Source organism: Piliocolobus tephrosceles, chromosome 13, assembly GCF_002776525.5.
Source record: "Piliocolobus tephrosceles isolate RC106 chromosome 13, ASM277652v3, whole genome shotgun sequence".
Taxonomy (NCBI): domain Eukaryota; kingdom Metazoa; phylum Chordata; class Mammalia; order Primates; family Cercopithecidae; genus Piliocolobus; species Piliocolobus tephrosceles.
The window spans coordinates 1413145-1432266 of NC_045446.1; the positions used below are offsets into that span (position 1 = coordinate 1413145).

Here is a 19122-nt window from a genome sequence, read left to right on the forward strand (position 1 = left end):
CCCCACAAGAGCCACAGCCCCCCTTGGAGCCTCCACAGGAGCCACAGCTGGAGCAGGAACAGGCTGGCACACAGCAGCACACGGGTTTGCAGCAGCAGACAGGCACACAGCAGCCGGAGCCACAGCCCCCACAGCCGGAGCCACAGCCCCCACAGCTGGAGCCGCAGCCCCCACAGCCGGAGCCACAGCCCCCACAGCCGGAGCCACAGCCTCCAGAGCAGCCACAGCAGCCCATGGTTCTGGTGGATTGAGGGTGGAGCAGGTAGAGGAGCAGGTGAGAGGGAGGTGCAGGTGTGGAGCTCCCTGAGCCCGGGTTCTTTATATTCCTGCCCAGGGTCAGGTGAGAGGCTGGGCACACGGTCACTTCCTGGTTCCTGCTTGTGCCACTGGTCCCGGTATTCTCTTGTGCTTTGCATTTTTATAAATAACTCCTGTTTTCCTCGCACTGTTCTCGAATGTGCTGTCAGGTCTGCGATGGAAGCTGCCCCTTAGTAAACACTAGCCAGTGTCCCGCGGTGAGTTCCCCTTTCCATGTGACAAGAAGGAAGCGATGAGCAGGCAGTGACTCGCTCAGAGGCCTTGGTCTTGCTGAGGGTGATTTCGAGCCCAGGGCTCCTGGGAAGATTCCTCTGCTGGAGCCACGTGTCTTGCTTGGGACACGCCTGGGCCTTACACCTTCACCGTCCACAGCAGCTCCTGGCCCTCGGGCTGTTTCCAAAGGTCCCAGGACATGGGGCTTCAGCCCTCAGCTCAGCAGGGTCCTTTTCGGTGCAAGACATTGTTGGAAGGTTTGGAGTGTTGACTGGGACGGGGATTTTAAGTGCTTATTCTGGAGCTTGCTGCGTGCTCCCCATGGAAAATGTGCTCCTGTGATAACCGGGGTTTCTTCCAGGCCTTTCGGACCACCGGGGTGGCAGGGTTGACAGATAAAGTGCAGGCTGCCTGCTGGAACTTGAACTTCAAATAATCGAAGGCTGCCTTTTGAGGAAGGACATCCAAGCATTCCAAGCGGCAGACACTTCTCTGCGCTGGGTCAGGACCCAGATCTCATCGCCTCCTGCAGCTGTTCCTCCTGCCGCCGCACGGTGTCGCTGTGGAGCAGGTTCCGCCCCAGCGTGGCCGGCCCAGGGGCTCCCGTACAGCTGCACCTGCGGACGGCAGAGGCCCTTCCAGGGACGGTGCGCGGAGGAGGATGCCCCGCCCGGGTGCCGGGCTCAGCCTGGGAAGCGGCAACTACATTCGGGTGCAGGCCCATTGGATGCTAAAGAAAGCCCGAGGAGAGCAGGGAACGGGATAGCCATTTGCTCCCGTGACCCCAATACCTGTGAGTGCCCCGAGCCCAGTCAACGGGCCCCAGGCCACGGTGTAGACACCGGCTGGCACTCGGTGACTCTTCCCGCGTGAGCTGGAGCCCCACTCTGTTCTGGAATAGGGGACTGCATCTCAGCGAGGAACAGAAAACCCATCAGGAGAGAGCCGCCTTGTGTTGGCTGTTCCTGCCAGAGGCGGCATCCTCCAGGTCTGGAACAGAGGAAACAGATACATTTGCTTCCTGATACATTTACGTCCAGCGCCCTATACGTTTGCGTCCAGCGCCGGATACGTTTGTTCCAGTGCTTGATACGTTTGCTTCCAGTACCTGATACATTCACCTCCAGTCCCTGAAGTAACGTATCAACACCTGCGCTGACTCCTAGTGACACCCTTGGGTCAGCTCCTTCCCTTGGGTACAAGAGGACTTTTTCTTTTTTTTTTACTTTGGGGACATCTTCCCTTTCATGGGCCTTTGTTCTTCGTGGTCCATTGATGACCTTCAGGTTCGCTGAGTTGGGCCGAGAGGATCCTCAGAGGACCTCCTGCAAGGCTCTGATGGAACAATCAACGTGAAAGTGGTCTCCACCCTGTCTGGTGGGGAACCCCAAGAATATGCAGCTTTTGAGAAAATGCCCCTGAAATGTGTGTATTATATAAGGTGCATACGCTCCTGTCTAGTCATTTGCTATTTTAATTTTAGTTAATTTTATTTTTTTCACCTTTTCAGCTTAAAACAGACATGAATATGAGTAGTCTTTTCTCCCATGTTCCACATTTGGAATTACTCTGCAGACCCCTTCTTAACTACTTTGGGTTCATAGACTCTTCTGTGGATTTTTACAGAGCTTCTCCTTAAGCAAGTCTACAAACATGCACAAAAACACAGAACTTTACATAAAACTGCAGTATCTAGACAGGACCTGATGTCCACCTGTATCTGTAGGTTTCAGATCAAGAACCCAACAGAAGAGGGGGCACCAAGTAAGAGAGAGCTGGAAGGATTTCTGATTCTAAAACGGGCTAGGCTGACCCCACAGATTTTTACTCCTCCACCACCTGAAACCACACTCAGATGAGAGGAAGTCTCAGGGGCGGGTTTTCCTGAGATGGTAAAGTGCTGGCTGATGCTGTGCAACAGGGAAGGCTCCAGCAGAAGGACTTGCAGAAGAAGCGACAAGGAGAAGGCCAGCAGCAAAGTGTGTTTCTCGTGACAAAGATGGCAGACAGCATGATGGCGCAGGGCTTGGAGGCTAGTACAACACTTCTCTCTCTCTATCTCTCTGTCTCTCTCTCAGTACTACTCCTTCTGGGTGAAGTCAGATGCTGTGCCAATAGCAGCTCCATGGAGAGTCCTGCAGGTGAGAAGCGGAGGCCTCCCACCCACAGGCCAAGGCATGTACCATCCTGGAAGTGGGTCAACACCAGCTGGGCCTTCAGGGGATGCAGCCCCAGACCCCCAGCCAGAACCACCCAGCAACATTTGGAGCTTGACAGAGAAGAATGAAAAGATCTTGTGAAAGTGCTCACATCTGCGGTCCCAGCATTTTGGGAGGCTGAGGTGGGAGGATCACTCGAGCCCAGGAGTTTGAGACCAGTCTGGGTAACGTAGTGATACCTCACCTCTACAAAAATGTACAAAAATTAGCTGGGTGTGTGAGCGCACACATGTAGTTCCAGCTACTCGGGAGGCTGAGGTGGGAGGATTTCTTGAGCCCAGGAGGTCGAGGCTGCAGGGAGCTATGACTGCACCACTGCACTGCAGCCTGGGTGACAGAGCGAGACTCTCTCTCACAAAAAAAAAAAAAAAAAAAAAGAAAAAAAAGAAAAAAAAAAGAAAGAAAGAAAATAAAAGAAAAAGGTAAGGCCAGTAAAACAAAAGAAATTTTTAACTTCATTATTAACAAATGCACACAATTTCTGAATCAAATAGAAGACTCCAATATGATTATTTAAAAATAACAAGTCATAAGTAGGGTTTGTTCCAAGAATGCTAAGATGGCTCACCGTCAGGAAATGTACCATTTTGTACTGATTACAAAATTGCCTTGAGGGAGAGAAGGACTCACACGTTCACCTCAGCAGGTGTAACGACTAGCTATGGCGTGCCTGACCGTGAGCTGAGGGACAGAAGTGTCTTCTTCAACTTGATAAATTCTGGATGGAAGTATGAGGTTCTCGTGAAGGTAAACCTTCTGTATCTAAAGAAGAAATGACGGGTGGGATGCTCACGATTGGCTGGGGGTACAGGAAGAAGGCGGATCAGAAACACTGGACGGCACTCAGGTCGGCGCAGGAGACACTAGTCTGAGGGGATCACCCGCCTCTGTGCGGGGCCAGTGGAAGATGGTGGCTGATCTCAGGCTGTGTTAAACATGCATGTTAAAATTTTCACAGTCACCACTGGGGAAAAGTAGAGATAAAAACATCAGTGCAACGCAGTGGAAAAAGAGGAGAAAGGAAGAAAGAACCTTCTTCAAGTCCATAGAAGCAAGAAAAGAGAATTTTAAAAGCCTACGAAAAGGAAAAAGTAAAAATAAGAAAAGCACGGAAACAGTAGCACCCGTGAGATGATAGAGATGGTGCTGACCCACGGGCGTGGTGAGGGGCCAGGATCGATGCCCACCAGGGAGGCCAGCAGCCCAGCAACGCCAATGCAGGGCCGTTTACAAGTGCACCCGAGGGCAGCAACCCCCACTGTCTTTTGGCACCGGGGACCGGTTTTGTAGAAGGCAATTTTTCCACGGACCCAGGGGGTGGTTGGGGGCCGGATTCAGGATGAAACTCTTCCATCTCAGATCGTTAGGGATTAGATTCTTGTAAGGAGCACGCACCCTAGGTCCCTCGTGGGCACAGTTCACTGTAGGAGTCTCGCTCCTATGATAATCTAATGTGGCGGCTGGAGGGATGGGAGGTCATGCTCGCTCTCCCTCCACTCACCTCCTTCTGTGCAGCCTGGTTCCTAACAGACCATGGTCTGCGGCCTGGGGGTTGGGGACCCCTGCCCTAGGACACCGGGTCCATCCTTGGCTGTAGCCCTCACCCACCTGGAGGCTGTGGAAAGGGCCCGAGTAGGTGGAGAGCAGAGATATCATCAGGCTCATTTTTCTCTCTGGGAATGCAGGTGGGCTCTGCTGCAACTAACCATCGCCCGTGTAGTTAATTGCTCAGTGCTGGTCTTCATTCTGTTGTCCTCAGCACTTCTTGCCTTGCCTGTCCCTGCCTCACTTCTTTAATTGGAATAAATCCCAATTGTGTAGGGTCCGTATGACTTTCCCCAGAGTCCCAGGTGCTGTCATCTTAGATTTCTGCCATTTGGAAGGCTGTCTTCCTGTTTTCTTCTACTTGAAGGACGTTTTGTCGCCATATTCTTGGGTCATGTTTGGTTTTGTCTACTTTTTGGAGAAATTGATCCCCTATCTTTGGGTTTACGACCTCTCTGAGGAGCATCTAAGACCAGCTAGCTATGAGCACCTTCAGCCCAGACAGCCACGGCGGACTGGCCGGTGATTTGCAGAAGCGGCAACGTTGATTCAGCTTTTGGAGTTCCATCACCAAACCGCCGGGGGCTCGGTCTTCAGCGTTCTGCGTTCATTCTTTCCTGGAGCATACTATATGCTCTTTGGGACTAAACTTTCAGATCTTCCTGCGGGTCATGCCGCATTTCTTTGACTTTTGAATCTGTTTTCGGCTCCATTTGTTAAAGGCTCTGCTACTTACACCGATGCTGTGGCTTTCCTGTCCTCCTCGTCTGCCAGCCTCTCTCTGGTGATTCCACGGCTTTGTGCTTTAGCCACACTGTGAGTGTCTCGCATCTTTCTTGGATGTCATCGACCCAAGTCCCGGCCACCTCTGTTCCGCTCCTCACTCTTCCTAACCACCAACTCGAACCGTAATGACCTCCCTCTGGTGCTCATTTATTTCCCAAGGCCTCCACTCTTCCTTTTAAAACTTACTCTATAGGCCGGACACGGAAACTCATGCCTGTAATCCCAACACTTTGGGAGGCCGAGGCAGGCAGATCCCTTGAGGTCAGGAGTTTGAGGCCAGTCTGGCCAACATGGTGAAATCCCATCTGTACTAAAAATACAAAAATTAGTGGGGTGTGGTGGCGGGCACCTGTAATCCCAGCTACTTGGGAGGCTGAAGCAGGAGAATCGGTTGAACCTGGGAGGCGGAGTTTGCAGTGAGCCGAGATCACATCGTTGCACTCCAGCCTGGGCAAAAGAGCAAAACTCCATCTCAAAAAATAAACAAATAAAATAAAACTTACTCTCTATTTTTACTATCTCAACTGAGGGCCCTATTAAAGTTACTATGCCATATTTGTAATTTGCTGCCGTATTTGTTATTATTTGCGGCATAACTCAACAATTTGCAGGAGATCTACTTTTGTCTCCTGAAGGGTGAGTTCACTTACAAAGGTTTGTTTCCTTCCTTTCCTCCTCCTTTTGTTTCTTAAGGTTTGTTTTCACAGCTGTTACAGAATCTCACGTGACCTCTCTTGGGTTTGGCCAGTCCTGTCTAGATCTTCTATCTATGTTGAACCAAAAGGGATGCTCCTGGTTCTCTTCACCCAGCACCTGAGGGCAGAGCTGCCAAGCTCTGGCAAGCGCCTGGGGTGCGTGATGGTCTGCTCACGTCCAGTGCGGCCTCAGGCAGGGTTGGTGGGGGACAGATTTGTTAGGATGCCTGGGCTCTGCGCTCACGATCCAGGTCTTATGAAATGTCCCCACCCCAGCCTCACCGCGTCCCGTTGGGAGGAGTGAACTGTGGCCACACAGGGCTGCCTCCTCGAACTCAGCGTGTTCACTTGGAAGACGGTGTTTCCAGCACAGTGAGCACTTCCCTCTCTGTGGGTTTCTCTCAGTCCCCTGCCCCCCCGGCCCCCATTAGGAATGGGAACTACGGAGCCCTACGGAGCCTGTAACCCTCTCTCTCACCTCTTCCTGACAAGACAAGACCTTTCACCCAAAGCTTGAAAGATACTCATTTTTACCATCTAATAATGTTGGCGAGGCAGAAAATAAAATGACAAGACAAAGTGAGAATAGTGTTTAAAAACGTCGGAAATTAAACTCAAGTACACACCTGTGGAAAAACAAAGTGCACTGTTTGGACAGGAGGGATTCGTTCTCTCAATATCCAAATAACTTTTGAAGCAGTAATAGAAGTCGAAAAAGTACATAATTTATATTGGAGTAAAAGAATCACCCTCGGCCGGGCGCGGTGGCTCAAGCCTGTAATCCCAGCACTTTGGGAGGCTGAGACGGGCGGATCATGAAGTCAGGAGATCGAGACCATCCTGGCTAACACGGTGAAACCCCGTCTCTACTAAAAAATACAAAAAACTAGCTGGGCGATGTGGCGGGCGCCTGTAGTCCCAGCTACTCGGGAGGCTGAGGCAGGAGAATGGCGTAAACCCGGGAGGAGGAGCTTGCAGTGAGCCGAGATCACGCCACTGCACTCCAGCCTGGGCGACAGAGCGAGACTCCATCGCAAAAAAAAAAAAAAAAGAATCACCCTCACTAATAGTTAATTGAAGAGATTCACAGCAGGATGATAAATGAGATCCCCCATCCACCCATGAAATTCCTGAAGATTTTTAACATAAACAATACTCATCATGTGAGGCTGTGTATGCAGCAGCCAGGAGTCCTGAGCACCCCACGACCTGAGGCTGGTGGAGGAGACGTTGAATGCCGTGCACCCACGTGTTAAGACAGAACCGGGATACAACATTTGTTCCTCATTTGCCTCTTTAATTATATGGATGAAAGCTTAGTTTTTAAAAAATTCTCTTTACACAGAGATCACAGTTTCAAAGAAAAACGTGGTGCCATTGGTGGGAAGAAAACCACCCAAATGATCTTTGTAGAAAACCTGTCCTCTGCTGGTCACATGAGGAAAACAGAAGGCAGGTGATCAGGTTCAGTACAAGGTCCAGTTCCAAGGAGGAAGTGGCTACATTTAGAAAGGCAAGCAGGTGAGTGTTGGATCAGGCCAATGAGAACCCGAAGTCCAGCAAACAGATAATCACATACCCAGGAAGTGCTGGCAGTGATGGAGTGACTGAGGTCTCAGAGCGACGCTACCCAGGGATATAAGGGGCCCGGGCTCAGGGAGCTCCACACCTGCACCTCCCTCTCACCTGCTCCTCTACCTGCTCCACCCTCAATCCACCAGAACCATGGGCTGCTGTGGCTGCTCCGGAGGCTGTGGCTCCGGCTGTGGGGGCTGTGGCTCCGGCTGTGGGGGCTGTGGCTCCGGCTGCTGTGTGCCCGTCTGCTGCTGCAAGCCCATGTGCTGCTGTGTGCCAGCCTGTTCCTGCTCCAGCTGTGGCTCCTGTGGGGGCTCCAAGGGGGGATGTGGTTCTTGTGGCTGCTCCCAGTCCAGCTGCTGCAAGCCCTGCTGCTCCTCCTCAGGCTGTGGGTCATCCTGCTGCCAGTCCAGCTGCTGCAAACCCTGCTGCTCCCAGTCCAGCTGCTGCAAGCCCTGCTGCTCCTCCTCAGGCTGTGGGTCATCCTGCTGCCAGTCCAGCTGCTGTAAGCCCTGTTGCTGCCAGTCCAGCTGCTGTGTCCCCATGTGCTGCCAGTGTAAGATCTGAGGCTCTGGCTGCAGACTGTCGGTGGCCTGACTGGCGAAGTGTCCAGCTGCCCAGCTTCCTCGCTCTGGGTTCTCTGGTGCTCCACTGTCTCCACTGCGTCCTCACTGGCTTCATCCACTCCACACCAGCGCTCCCGAAACTGACTGGGGATCCCTTCTGGCTCACTGCCCACTACTTCTGAACTTCCTCTCCCTGCTCCACACTCATTTAAGATCCAAAGCGGCCCACTGAGGCCCCAGAGGCAGCTCAGACCCCTTAGACCCTGACAGCTGCCCCTTCTTTCAGGAGTGTGATCCACCCTTAATCTCTCTGGCTATCTGTATATCAAGACAGAATCCTGACCCTCTAAATAAACAAAGTCTCTAGGCGCAAAGCTCACTCTCTTGTGGCTCTCTCCTTCCCACCTCTCTCTCATTCCCAGAAGCACCATCTTCCTGCCCCCACCCTTGGGACTGTTCCCATTTCTCTTCCCTTAGCATCTTTCACGCCGTGGTCCATGTCTTCATGCACAGAACTAACGTCTATAGCTTTCTGCTCTGGGCCCCTTGTTGTGTTGGGCTGTGGGGAAAAGAAAGAGATCAGCCTGTTACTGTGTCTATATAGAAGGAAGTAGACATAAGAGACTCCATTTATTTCTGTATTTGAGATGCTGTTAATCTGTGACCCTACCCCCAACTTTGTCCTTGCAAGAGACATGTGCAAAGGTGATTTAAGGTTAAAAGGATATTGGGCTGTGCAGGATGTGTCTTTGTTAAACAAGTACCTGAAAGAGGCTTGATGGTTAAAAATCCTGCCCCTCCCTGAGATTGGAACATCTCCGGGTAATACCCATTGTGTGTCTTGTTTACTGAGTAAGGAGAAAACACATTTAGGAATAAGGTGGGACTTGCTGGAGCAATACTGCTAAAAGGTTTATGGAGATGTCGCATATACATCTCAAGGCACAGCATTTTCCTTTAAACTTATTCATGTTACAAGGATTTGTTCATATGTCTTACTGCCGGTTTCCTCCCTACAATAATCCTATTGTCCAGCCACTCCCTTATCCTTTTAATGATAAAGATAATTCTCAATAAATACTAAGGGAACTCAGAGGCCGGTGCCAGTGTGGGTCCTCTGAAAACACAGCACTGGTCCCCTGGGTCCCGCTTTTCTTTCTCTATACTTTGTCTCTGTGTATTATTTCCTTTTCTCAAGTCTCTCGTCCCACCTAACGAGAAGCACCCACAGGTGTGGAGGGGCAGGCCACCCCTTCATTGGGCTCTGGAGAGGACAGAGCAGAGTAAACCCAAGCTCCCAATCTGGTACATGGGGAGAGGCGGGGAGAGGGACAGGTGGTGAGGGCGGTGGTGTCAGCTGCAGAGGCACCGCCGTCCTGTGGGAGGGAGGGAAGCTCAGGGCCAGGCCACTTCAGCAGAAGGATGAGGAAGGGTCTGTATGCTGAGCTGTGTGGCACATCAGGCCCTAAGAAGCCCCTAGTGCGTGCAGGAGCCAGACTGGAGATGTGGAGGAACTTGGGCTTATCTGCAATGTCACGGGGCCTTGAAAAACCAGACATGGGAAGGTAATGACTGCACACGATGCTCAGCTGCTGGACACAAGCTCGAAGGCAGCCGGGAGTTGAATAGACCACCCCCCAAAAAAATTCCAGTGCTGGGGGAGCCCAAATGCTCAGTGCCTTCTAAGGCAACCGTGTCTGGAGACAAGCTTTCTTTCAGCTTTTACTTGGGGGTCAGGGCTGCATGTGCAGGCTTGCTATATAGATGAATTGCACGTCATGGGGTTTGGCATGTAGATTATTTCATCAACCAGGTAAGAAGCATAGTATCCAATAGGTAGCTTTCCGATCCTCTCCCTCCTCCTGCCCCCACCCCACCCCACCCCCACCTCCAAGTGCACCGCAGTGCTGTTCTTCCCTTGTGTTCCTATGTACTCGGTGTTCAGGTCTGACTTATAAGTGGGAACATGCGACATTTGGCTTTCTGTTCCTGCATTAGTTTGCTAAGGATAATGACCTCCAGCTCTCTCCATGTCCCTGCAAAAGGACATGACCTCATTCTTTTCGATGGCTGTATAGTATTCCATGGTGTATATGTACCACATTTTCTTTATCCAGTCTGTCATTGATGGACATTAGGACGTTATGTGAAGATGAAGGCAGAGGTTGGGGTGATGCTTCTATAAGTCACAGAGGACCAAGGGTTGCCAGCAAGACCCAGAAGCTAGAAGAGACCAGAGCAGAGGCTCCGTCGCAGCCCCAGAAGGAACCAGCCCTGGCCACCCCTGCATCTCGGACTTCTGGCCCCCAGGATTGGGAGAGGGACGTTCTTGTCATTTGTGGTCCTTTGTTAGGGCTGCCCCAGGAAGCAAGGACAAGCAGTGGTTCAGTCAGAGCAGGAAAAGCAGCCATTCGGGGTATTTTCAGTCAGGCGGATCCAGAGTGGAAATAAGAAGCTTATGTTCTTGAGGGCAGCTCTGGAGGCTGGACCTCCTGGAAGGACTCCAGCTATCCACAGCGCTGGCCCCGGGAGACCTCAGGCTTGCAAGCTGTCCTGGAACCCTGAGCTCCAGCGCACCTGCCATGTGGTCCAGGGACAGGGAGTCACCTCAGGCACCCACAGGCTGGTGACACTACTGGGGTGTGCGTCTACCCAGGCTTTTTTGCCAGGGAAGCAGGTGACCAGCTACAGGTGCCGAGCTCGCCCTCGTGCACAGCAACATGTGAGCCCTGGCGCAGGCCTCTGCCGGCCTTCCCTTCCAGACCTGGGGAAAGGCATCCGATTGGCAGGACCTCATTCTTACCCTGGACTTGGAATGGTCATTTTTATCTTCTAGCCCCTGCAGTGTAGACAGAACCGGAGGAGGGGGTGGACACTCTGTGGGTGGGGCTTGCCTACTTCCTGCCTTTTTCCCCCTTCAGTCATCCCCCTACCAAGGCTTCTGTAGCCCTGTTTCGGAAGCCCTGTTACTGTACCCAGAAAGGGTGTCCAGGATCTTGGCGTCTTGAACAAAGAATTGGACAAAATGCACAAACAAAGTGAGGCGAGCAAAAGCAGGGATTTATTGAGAATGAAGGTGCACTCCACAGCGTGGGAGCGGCTGAGCGTAGGGCCTCAAGGATCCCGTTATAGAGTTTTTGTGAGTCCAAATACCCTCTACTGGCCGTCCGCCCTATGTAAATGAAGAGGATGAAGTTATAAAGTCATTTGCTGGGTTTGTGCCAGTGCAGAGGACATGTCCTGTCATAGCTGAAGTGTGAATCCGCCTTCTGTTCCCTGCCTCCGACCGTGTTTTCCTGCCTCAGCCCCAGTGCCTGCTTCACGGGCACACAGCTCCCGCAGACACACAGGGCTCCACACTTGGAAGGCTTCAGGCCTTGCTGTCACTGTCTTGAAATCCTCGGCCGGGCGCGGGGTCTCACGCCTGTAATCCCAGCACTTTGGGAGGCCGAGACGGGTGAATTGATTGAGCTCAGGAGTTTGAAACCAGCCTGGGCAACATGGTGAAACCCCGTCACTACTAAAATACAAAAAAATAATTAGCCAGGCGAGGTGGCGTGTGCCTGTAGTCCCAGCTACTCAGGAGGCTGAGACAGGAGAACTGCTTGAATCCAGGGGGCAGAGGTTGCAGTGAGCAGAGGTGGTGCCACTGCACTCCAGCCTGGGTGACAGAGTGAGACTCCGACTCCAAAAAAAAAAAAAAAGAAAAAAAAAAAGAAAAGAAATTCTCAATAACTTTATTTTCAGCTTGGGTTTTGTGGGCAAATCTGGTGGGACAGGGGAGTGTGCACATGACAGGGGTTGCACCAGGGGCAGTGTGCATGCAGGGCCCTGGGCATGGTGGGCAGCACAGACCTGGCCGGTGGTGTCTATGTGAGGGCAGTCCAGGGCACCAAGGGGTGGCTGGGCTGGAACCGGGGCCCAGGAAGGAGGTGGCAGCGGTAGAAGTACAGTCATGCCAGCTGCAGCTCAGGGGAAGGAGGGACCCTGCACAGGTCAGCACCAGCCCAGGGTGGGAGGCTGGCTGGTCTGTCTGTCCTCAGAGCTGGTTCCGCAGCACCTGCTGAATAGTGCGTCCCAGTCCAGGGCTAGGACGGGAGCTGCCAAGCTCAGGCCGTACCCAGTAAACTGTTACAGAATGAAACTGTGTATATAGACATTAGCATAGAGCAAACCAGGGAGTTATTAGAATTCCTCAAACACTTTTGAACCTTTAGATTTGGAAAATGGCTGCAACATTGCAAAGCAAACACCCACAAGACAAACTTAGAAATACAAATTAAATGTAAAGGAAATGGCTGGGCACAGTGGCTCTTGCCTGTAACCCCAGCACCTTGGGAGGCTGAGGCAGGAGGATCACTTGAGCCCAGGAGTTGAAGACCAGCCTGGGCAACATAGTGAGACCTGGTCTCCATGAAAAATAAAAATAAATTAGCTGGGCCCAGTGGTGTGCACCTGTAGTCCCAGCTACTGGGGAGGCTGAGGAGGGAAGATTGCTTGAGCCCAGGAAGCCGAGGCTGCAGTGAGCCATGACTGTGCCCCTGCACTCTAGCCTGGGCAACCAAGTGAGACCTTGTCTCAAAAATCAAAAAGTAAAGAACATTATATTTGATGGAAAGGAATACTGTCTTCATATAAAGCTTCAGGTGAACTGATGGTTAAAGGATAAGACAGGGCAGTTGCAGCGGCTCAAGCCTGTAATCCCAGCACTTTGGGAGGCCAAGGCAGGCGGATCATCAGAGGTCAGGAGTTTGAGATCAGCCTGGCCAACATGACGAAACTCCATCTCTACTAATAATACAAAAATTAGCCAAGTGTGGTGGCGCACGCCTGTAGTCCTAGCTACTCAGGGGGTTGAGGCAGGAGAATTGCTTAAACTGGGGAGGCTGAGGTTGCCGTGGTGCCCAAGGTGATGGATTAGAGGTGGAGACCTCATTAGGAACTCATGCTCAGCTTAGTACAGACACAGATGGTCACACACAGAAACACCTGCAGATGTGCGCAGACGTGGTTAGGATGCACACATATGTCCTGTTGCTCTGTCAGCAGAGATTGTTGACAGCTGTTGTGAGATCTCGGTTCTTGTCTTCTTTTAAAATAATTTAAACGAGACACACAGGAGATGCAGCACAGAGGAATTCATTGCACAGGAGAAAGAATGTTGTGAAAGTGAGGGACAGAACAGACAAGATGCCCTGGGAGGATGAGAGGTGCAGAACAGACAAGATGCCCTGGGAGGATGAGAGGTGCAGAACAGGCATGATGTCCTGGGAGACAGAGGGTGCAGGGCAGGCTGCTTGTGAGGAGGAGACAGCAGAGACCAGCGCGAGGGAGGCTGCCTTTATGGGACTCTTCCATGATTATTCCTAAGGAGCTGCGAAGGGGTGTTGCTAGGAAGCGTATTCTGGGTAGCCCTCTGGGTGCACGTGCGCAGCAGCTGTACACACTTGTTCATACCATGCATGTCTCACTAGCATCTTAAATCTCCACCCAGGGGTGTGCTTTATACTATTATAAGGAGCAAAGCGTTGGTCTGAGGACAGGTAAAACCAAAATGCGCATGCTCTGTACGGGGGAAATTCCCTCCTGAGATAGCTTTGCTGGAATGAGCTCAATGACTGTGAATACGGAGGCTTGTTGCCTTGGCCCTGTGGTCACGGTTGCTGTGAGGAGATGGCCACTTCCTTGGCAACCTCTCCTGCCTCAAGAGGGCCCCAGAGCTATGGCACCCCACAGCAGCAGGAGGTTCAATACCAGGCTCCAACCCGAGGACCAGGGACCCTTGGAGGCATGACAACTTCTAGGACTGAGGCAGAAAAGATAAAGGTGAGCCTGGAGCATCTTGTAGCTCCAGGAAAAAAAATCTAAAAGAAAACAACGCAAAGCCGCCACACGTGCGGTGACGGGAAATATCAGGTGCACGTTGCAGGGACACGGGAGCCAACGGAAAGCGCTCCTGGGGGTCACAAATAGAACAATCCAATCCCCACAATAAATAGAGAGAGTAGCCCTGACTCCAACCTGAACTGTAAAATAGAAAGAGCACAACGGATAGAAATAAGTGCTCTAGTCAACAAATAAAGGAGAATCGCTTGAACTTGGGAGGCAGAGGTCACAGTGAGCCGAGATCGCACCACTGCACTTCAGCCTGGGCAACAGAGTGAGACCCCCATCTCCAAAATAAATAAATAAAGTAAATAAATTAATTGGAGTGGATAGGCCAGTCCCCCACGCAGAAAGATTCCCACTAATTCCGTGTAGCCCTCACCCCTCACGTGCGGGCAACACCGGGACTGCCTTCTGAGAGCACAGCCCGGGACGAGGGAATTCGGGAGCATCTTTCCGTGGGGAACCTGACGGACAGGAGCTCAGCCAGGAGACGGGGCAGCACAGTCCACGAGGCACGATGAGCCATGCCAGCAGGACAGGCCCTCAGCACGGGGTGATGAGAAGGGCATTTCTCTCTGTGCTCCTCCTTCCCACATCCACAGCCCAGTCTAATCGTGAAAACACCAGATAGATCCCAATAAGGGTACCCTACAAACATCTGACCAGTCCTCTGAGTGGTCCAGGTCACCACCAACAAGGAGAGCCTGGGAAACGGTCACCGACCAGAGGAGCCCAGGGAGACGGACGAGGGAATGTTGCATGGGGCCCTGGGAGAGAAACGGACGAGCTGGTAAATGCTAATGAGAGAAGACAAAAATGTGGACTTTGGTTAATAATAATGCATCATTATTGGTTCTCTATTTTATTTTATTATTTTTATTTTTTTGAGATGGAGTCTCGCTCTGTCGCCCAGGCTGGAGTACAGTGGTGTGATCTCGGCTCACTGCAACTTCTGTCTTTCAGGTTCAAGCAATTCTCTTCCTTTAGCCTCCCACATACCTGGGATTACAGGTGCCAGCCACCATGCCCAGCTAATTTTTGTATTTTTAGTAGAGACGGGGTTTTGCCATGTTGGCCAGGCTGGTCTCGAGTTCCTGGCCTCAAGTGATCTGCCTGCTTCAGCCTCCCAAAGTGCTGGGATTACAGGCATGAGCCACCGTGCTGGGTCATTATTTAGTTTTTAGTTTAGTTTAGTTTTTTCTTGAGACGGAGTCTTGTTCTGTGGCTCAGGCTGGAGTGCAGTGGTATGATCTCAGCTCACTGCAACCTCTACCTCTTGGGTTCAAGCAATTCTCCTGCCTTAGCCTCCTGAGCAGCTGGGATTACAGACACCTGCCACCACGTCCAGCTAATTTTTGTATTTTAGTAGAGACAGGGTTTCACCATTTTGGCCAGGCTGATCTCCAACTCCTGACCTCAAGTGATCCTTCCGCCTCAGGCTCCCAAAGTGCTGGGATTACAGGTGTGAGCCACCGCGCCCGCCCAATATTGGTTCTTTAATTGTGAGAAATGTACCATACTGAAGTAAGATACTAATAATGGGGGAAGCTGGGTGTAAGGTGTATGGAAACTTTCTTTGCATTTTTTCTGTAAATCTAAAACAATTCCAAAAAATAAAGCTTACTAAAAAATAATTTAGAGTCACATGAAACTGATTTATTTGAAGAATTAAATTAAAAAAAATTTATCCACAAGAATCACCAGGTCTAGATGTGCTGACATTTGTAATTTAAAGCAATTTATCACAAACTTATCCTAATGTTGTCGCAGCCCAAAAAATACCTTTACTGCTCCAATAACAGCTGTATCAGCACAAAGAATCTTCTCAAAGGTCATCAAAAATTATTTGAGATCTCGCATTTGCCAAAAAAGACTGAAATAGCTTTCAGTTATGTCAAAACCAAAAATGAAATTTCTAAATTATCTGTTTTGATGATCTAATAAATGAATTTGCAGAAAAAATTAGAAAAATCATAAACTCATCCCATGAATAAAATATTATTTATTATATTATGTAAAATTATGAATCCAAAAATTATTATTTTGTAGCTTAATTGATGTTGTTACTTGGCACCACTATCACCCCTATTTATTATATAAGTGATAAAATCATTCCTAAAGGCGAAGGCTTTCATTGCTGTTTTTTGCTGCTTTTTTTTTTTCTTTTCCCCAAGACAGAGTCTTGCTCTGTCCCCCAGGCTGGAGTGCACTGGCGTAATCTTGTCTCACTGCAACTTCCACCCCCTGGGTTCAAACAATTCTCCTGCCTCAGCCTCCAGAGTAGCCAGGATTACAGGCACGCACCACCACCCCTGGTTAATTTTTGTGTTTTTGGTAGAGACAGGGTTTCACCATGTTGGCCACATTGGCCTCGAACTCCTGACCTCGTGATCTGCCCACCTCAGCCTCGTAAAGTACTAGGGTTACAGGCCTGAGTCACCGTGCCCAGCCTTTTGCTGTCTTTTGAACCAGGAGTCCCACCATTTCTGTGTCCAGCCCACCTCTCTCCCTCCCCAGGGTCCAGCTCCTTGGACCCCCGCCGTGTCCTCACCTGAGCTGGCCACACTCTCACCCCCGACTCTGGGCTTGGCAAATCAGACCCAGCATCGGATTTGCACAATGATGATCATGGCAATGAAGGGTTGACATCAAGAATGCAAATGTGCCTGATATTGTAAAAATACCAGACATAAATGAGGCTGCATGTGGTGGCTCACACTTGTAATCCCAGCACTTTGGGAGGCTGAGGCAGGTAGATCACCTGAAGTCAGGGTTTCAAGACCAGCCTGGCCAACATGGCAAAACCCCGTCTCTGTAAAAATACATGGTGGCGGGCCCCTGTAATCCCAGCTATTCGGCGGGCTGAGGCAGGAGAATCGCTTGAACCCGGGAGGCAGAGGTTGCAATGAGCTCAGATCAGGCCACTGCATTCTAGCTTGGGCATCTCAAGAAAAACAACAATGGCAACGAAAAAACCAAACCAACAAATAAAAGACTCACTGTAGTAATGATAGATATGGGGAAAACATCATCTGTTTTCTCCATGTTGCTGAAAAGGTATTAATAAACCGTCAGTGCCTGATACAGTAACAATAGAACAGCAACAGACGGAGAAGTCCTTCATACAGTATAAACACAGGCACACCCATAGTTAGGTTTTCCTGCAAACGTGCACGTTCATATCTAAAGCAAAATCGTATCTCTATCCAGCACCATGCCAGGAGCGGAAGGTGCCTGCCCTGTAAGACAATGGTTTTATAGTAATGATTTCAGCCTCCACCCGGAGAGCTTCAGGGGCCTGAGCCAGGGGCTGTGCTGAGGAGGGGGCTCCGGTCACCTGCGGCGTCTCCCCTACTTCTCCAAACCCCCCAGTCTCCTCCAGCTAGGCCTCTCCCCTCGGACCCCAGGCCTTGCTTGAACCAAAAGGTTCGACCTCTGCCCCTTCCTAAGGCTCATTCCTGAGCTGGGAAGAGAGAGATCAGGAAATTACTTGCAGAAAAGGAAAAATCAGTCATTACCCTGTGTGTTGTGTGTATGAGGCTCTCCCAGCCCGTGGAGGCAGGACCTTTTGTCCCCTCGATTTGAAAGGCACTAAACGCAGATTCTCTGGGTGTCCAAACTTTTTTACACATGGAAGAATGCATAAGAGTGTAAAGTATAGCTTGCACCTCAGTACACTTTTGGCTTCTTAGGTTTGGGCCATCTTGATCAGAGCTTGCACACTGTTCCTCATTTCCTTCTTTCTCCTAAGCTGGGGGGCACCAGGCTTCAACCGTGGTTATTGTCCCAGTGTGAACCCCACACGCCTGCACAGCTGCAACCATTTTCTTTGGTCTTAAACACAAACGCTTATGTTCACCAGTGCCCGTGTAAACTAGCAGCTCCCTCTTTCCGTCTCCTTGTTTGCGTTCCTTCGTTGGACGTGTCACCTCACAGACGCCCTTCACTGTATCCATCCCTCCCCAGAAGGTTGGAGCCCTGAGAACAGGTGTCCCCGGTTGTGGCCGTTGTTCTACCCTCTGGTTCAGTGACAGTGCCGGGCACATAGCGCACACAGTAAATATTTGCCAAATGCATGCAGGGCTCCAAGCTATCCTGCGCAGCTCTGGGCAGAGGGGCTGAGAGCCTCAAGTTTCCCTCCCAGGTTTCAGCGACGAGCCAGGTCTGGGAAGGCAGGAAGCTGGCTTGACTCAGCAGGGCTGCCAGGGGATGCTGTGGCAAGACAGGCCCGGGGTGGCAGCTTCTGGAGCCCAAAGTTGGCCCAAGCTCCTGCTGCCTGGCAAACTGCAACCGCGGATGCAGGCGACAGCCCTGGCATCCCAGTCTCCAAAGATTGAGTGGCTGTCACTGGCTTTAGGATAAAAATCAAGCGTGACCCTTAAAAATGCCCAAACATGGTGGAAATATGTGAACTGGACGTGATGCACGTTGCGTTTTACATTTTGCTTTATAACCCGCAGCAGAGCAAGTGCAAAGGGCTCGAGGCTCAAGCAGGCTCTGGCTTGGTGTGTTTGGAACTTGGGGAGCAAGGAGGGCTGCAGGGGGAAGAGAGCATGGGGAGAAACGTCTTAAAGGGAGGGTCTTCCCGTGCTGTGTACAGCCCTTAGTCCTGTGCCTTAGATGCCCTTCTCAGCCAGTATGCAGGACGGCTGGAGAAAGCCAGCTGGGGACCTGCGGCTAAAGGAGCCAGAAAAAACAGCAAAGGGAAGAAAGAGGAGGAATCCAAGGCAGGCAGGAGACGCCGCTGGTGATGCCAGCCCCAGGCAGGAGCCTCTGGGTGTGGAGGTTCTAATCCTGGCACCCTCAGGCCCTGAGCACCCCAGGAGCCTGGTCCAGCACATCCGCTGTAGGGGGGTGAGCTTGAGTGTGGTGCTCCTCTCAGGAAGCACCAGGGATACCGCAGACATCTGCTCTTTACGCTCCAACCTCTCACGCTCGAGACAGCAGGACCGTTCATGGAGAGATTGCCAAACCAGTCCTAGAAAGCCCGTACCCCTTCAGGACAGGACGTCCCCATGCGTCAGAGTAGCTGGAGCAGTTCAGACAGCTCTCTGACACAGAAGAGGGATGGAGCGCAACAGTGCCCTGCAGGTACACGGAGGCCATTAGCTTCATGTCACCTAGGTTGGGTCACAGTGCCAGGCTGTTTGGCCAAACGCCAGTCTGAATGTTGCTGTGAAGGCCATTTAATCAAAGTCATTTTAGATTAGTAGGCTTTGAGTGAAACAGATGTCCCTCTGACAATGTGGCTGGGCCTCATCCAGTCAGGTGAAGGCAGGTGGGCCTCATGCAGTCAGATGAAGGCAGGTGGGCCTC

The 19122-nt window shown here is 51.3% G+C and overlaps 2 protein-coding genes across 2 annotated transcripts in view; one reads left to right on the top strand and one right to left on the bottom strand.

Annotated features, from left to right (window-relative positions):
* The window catches only part of LOC111520604 (homeobox protein Hox-A3-like), a 1954-nt gene extending 550 nt beyond the window's left edge, over positions 1-1404 (top strand). The window contains 3 exon segments of the mRNA XM_026447310.2: positions 41-357; positions 359-395; positions 1064-1404. Coding sequence (XP_026303095.2) covers positions 41-357; positions 359-395; positions 1064-1404 — 695 coding nt within the window.
* Positions 1405-7391: 5987 nt separating this feature from the next.
* LOC111520603 overlaps positions 7392-19122 on the bottom strand; it is a 13552-nt gene continuing 1821 nt past the window's right edge. The window contains exons 3-4 of the mRNA XM_023183495.1: positions 18800-18926; positions 7392-8196 (exon numbers count right to left, since the gene is read on the bottom strand). Coding sequence (XP_023039263.1) covers positions 7392-8196; positions 18800-18926 — 932 coding nt within the window. The remainder of the gene's footprint in view (positions 8197-18799; positions 18927-19122) is intronic.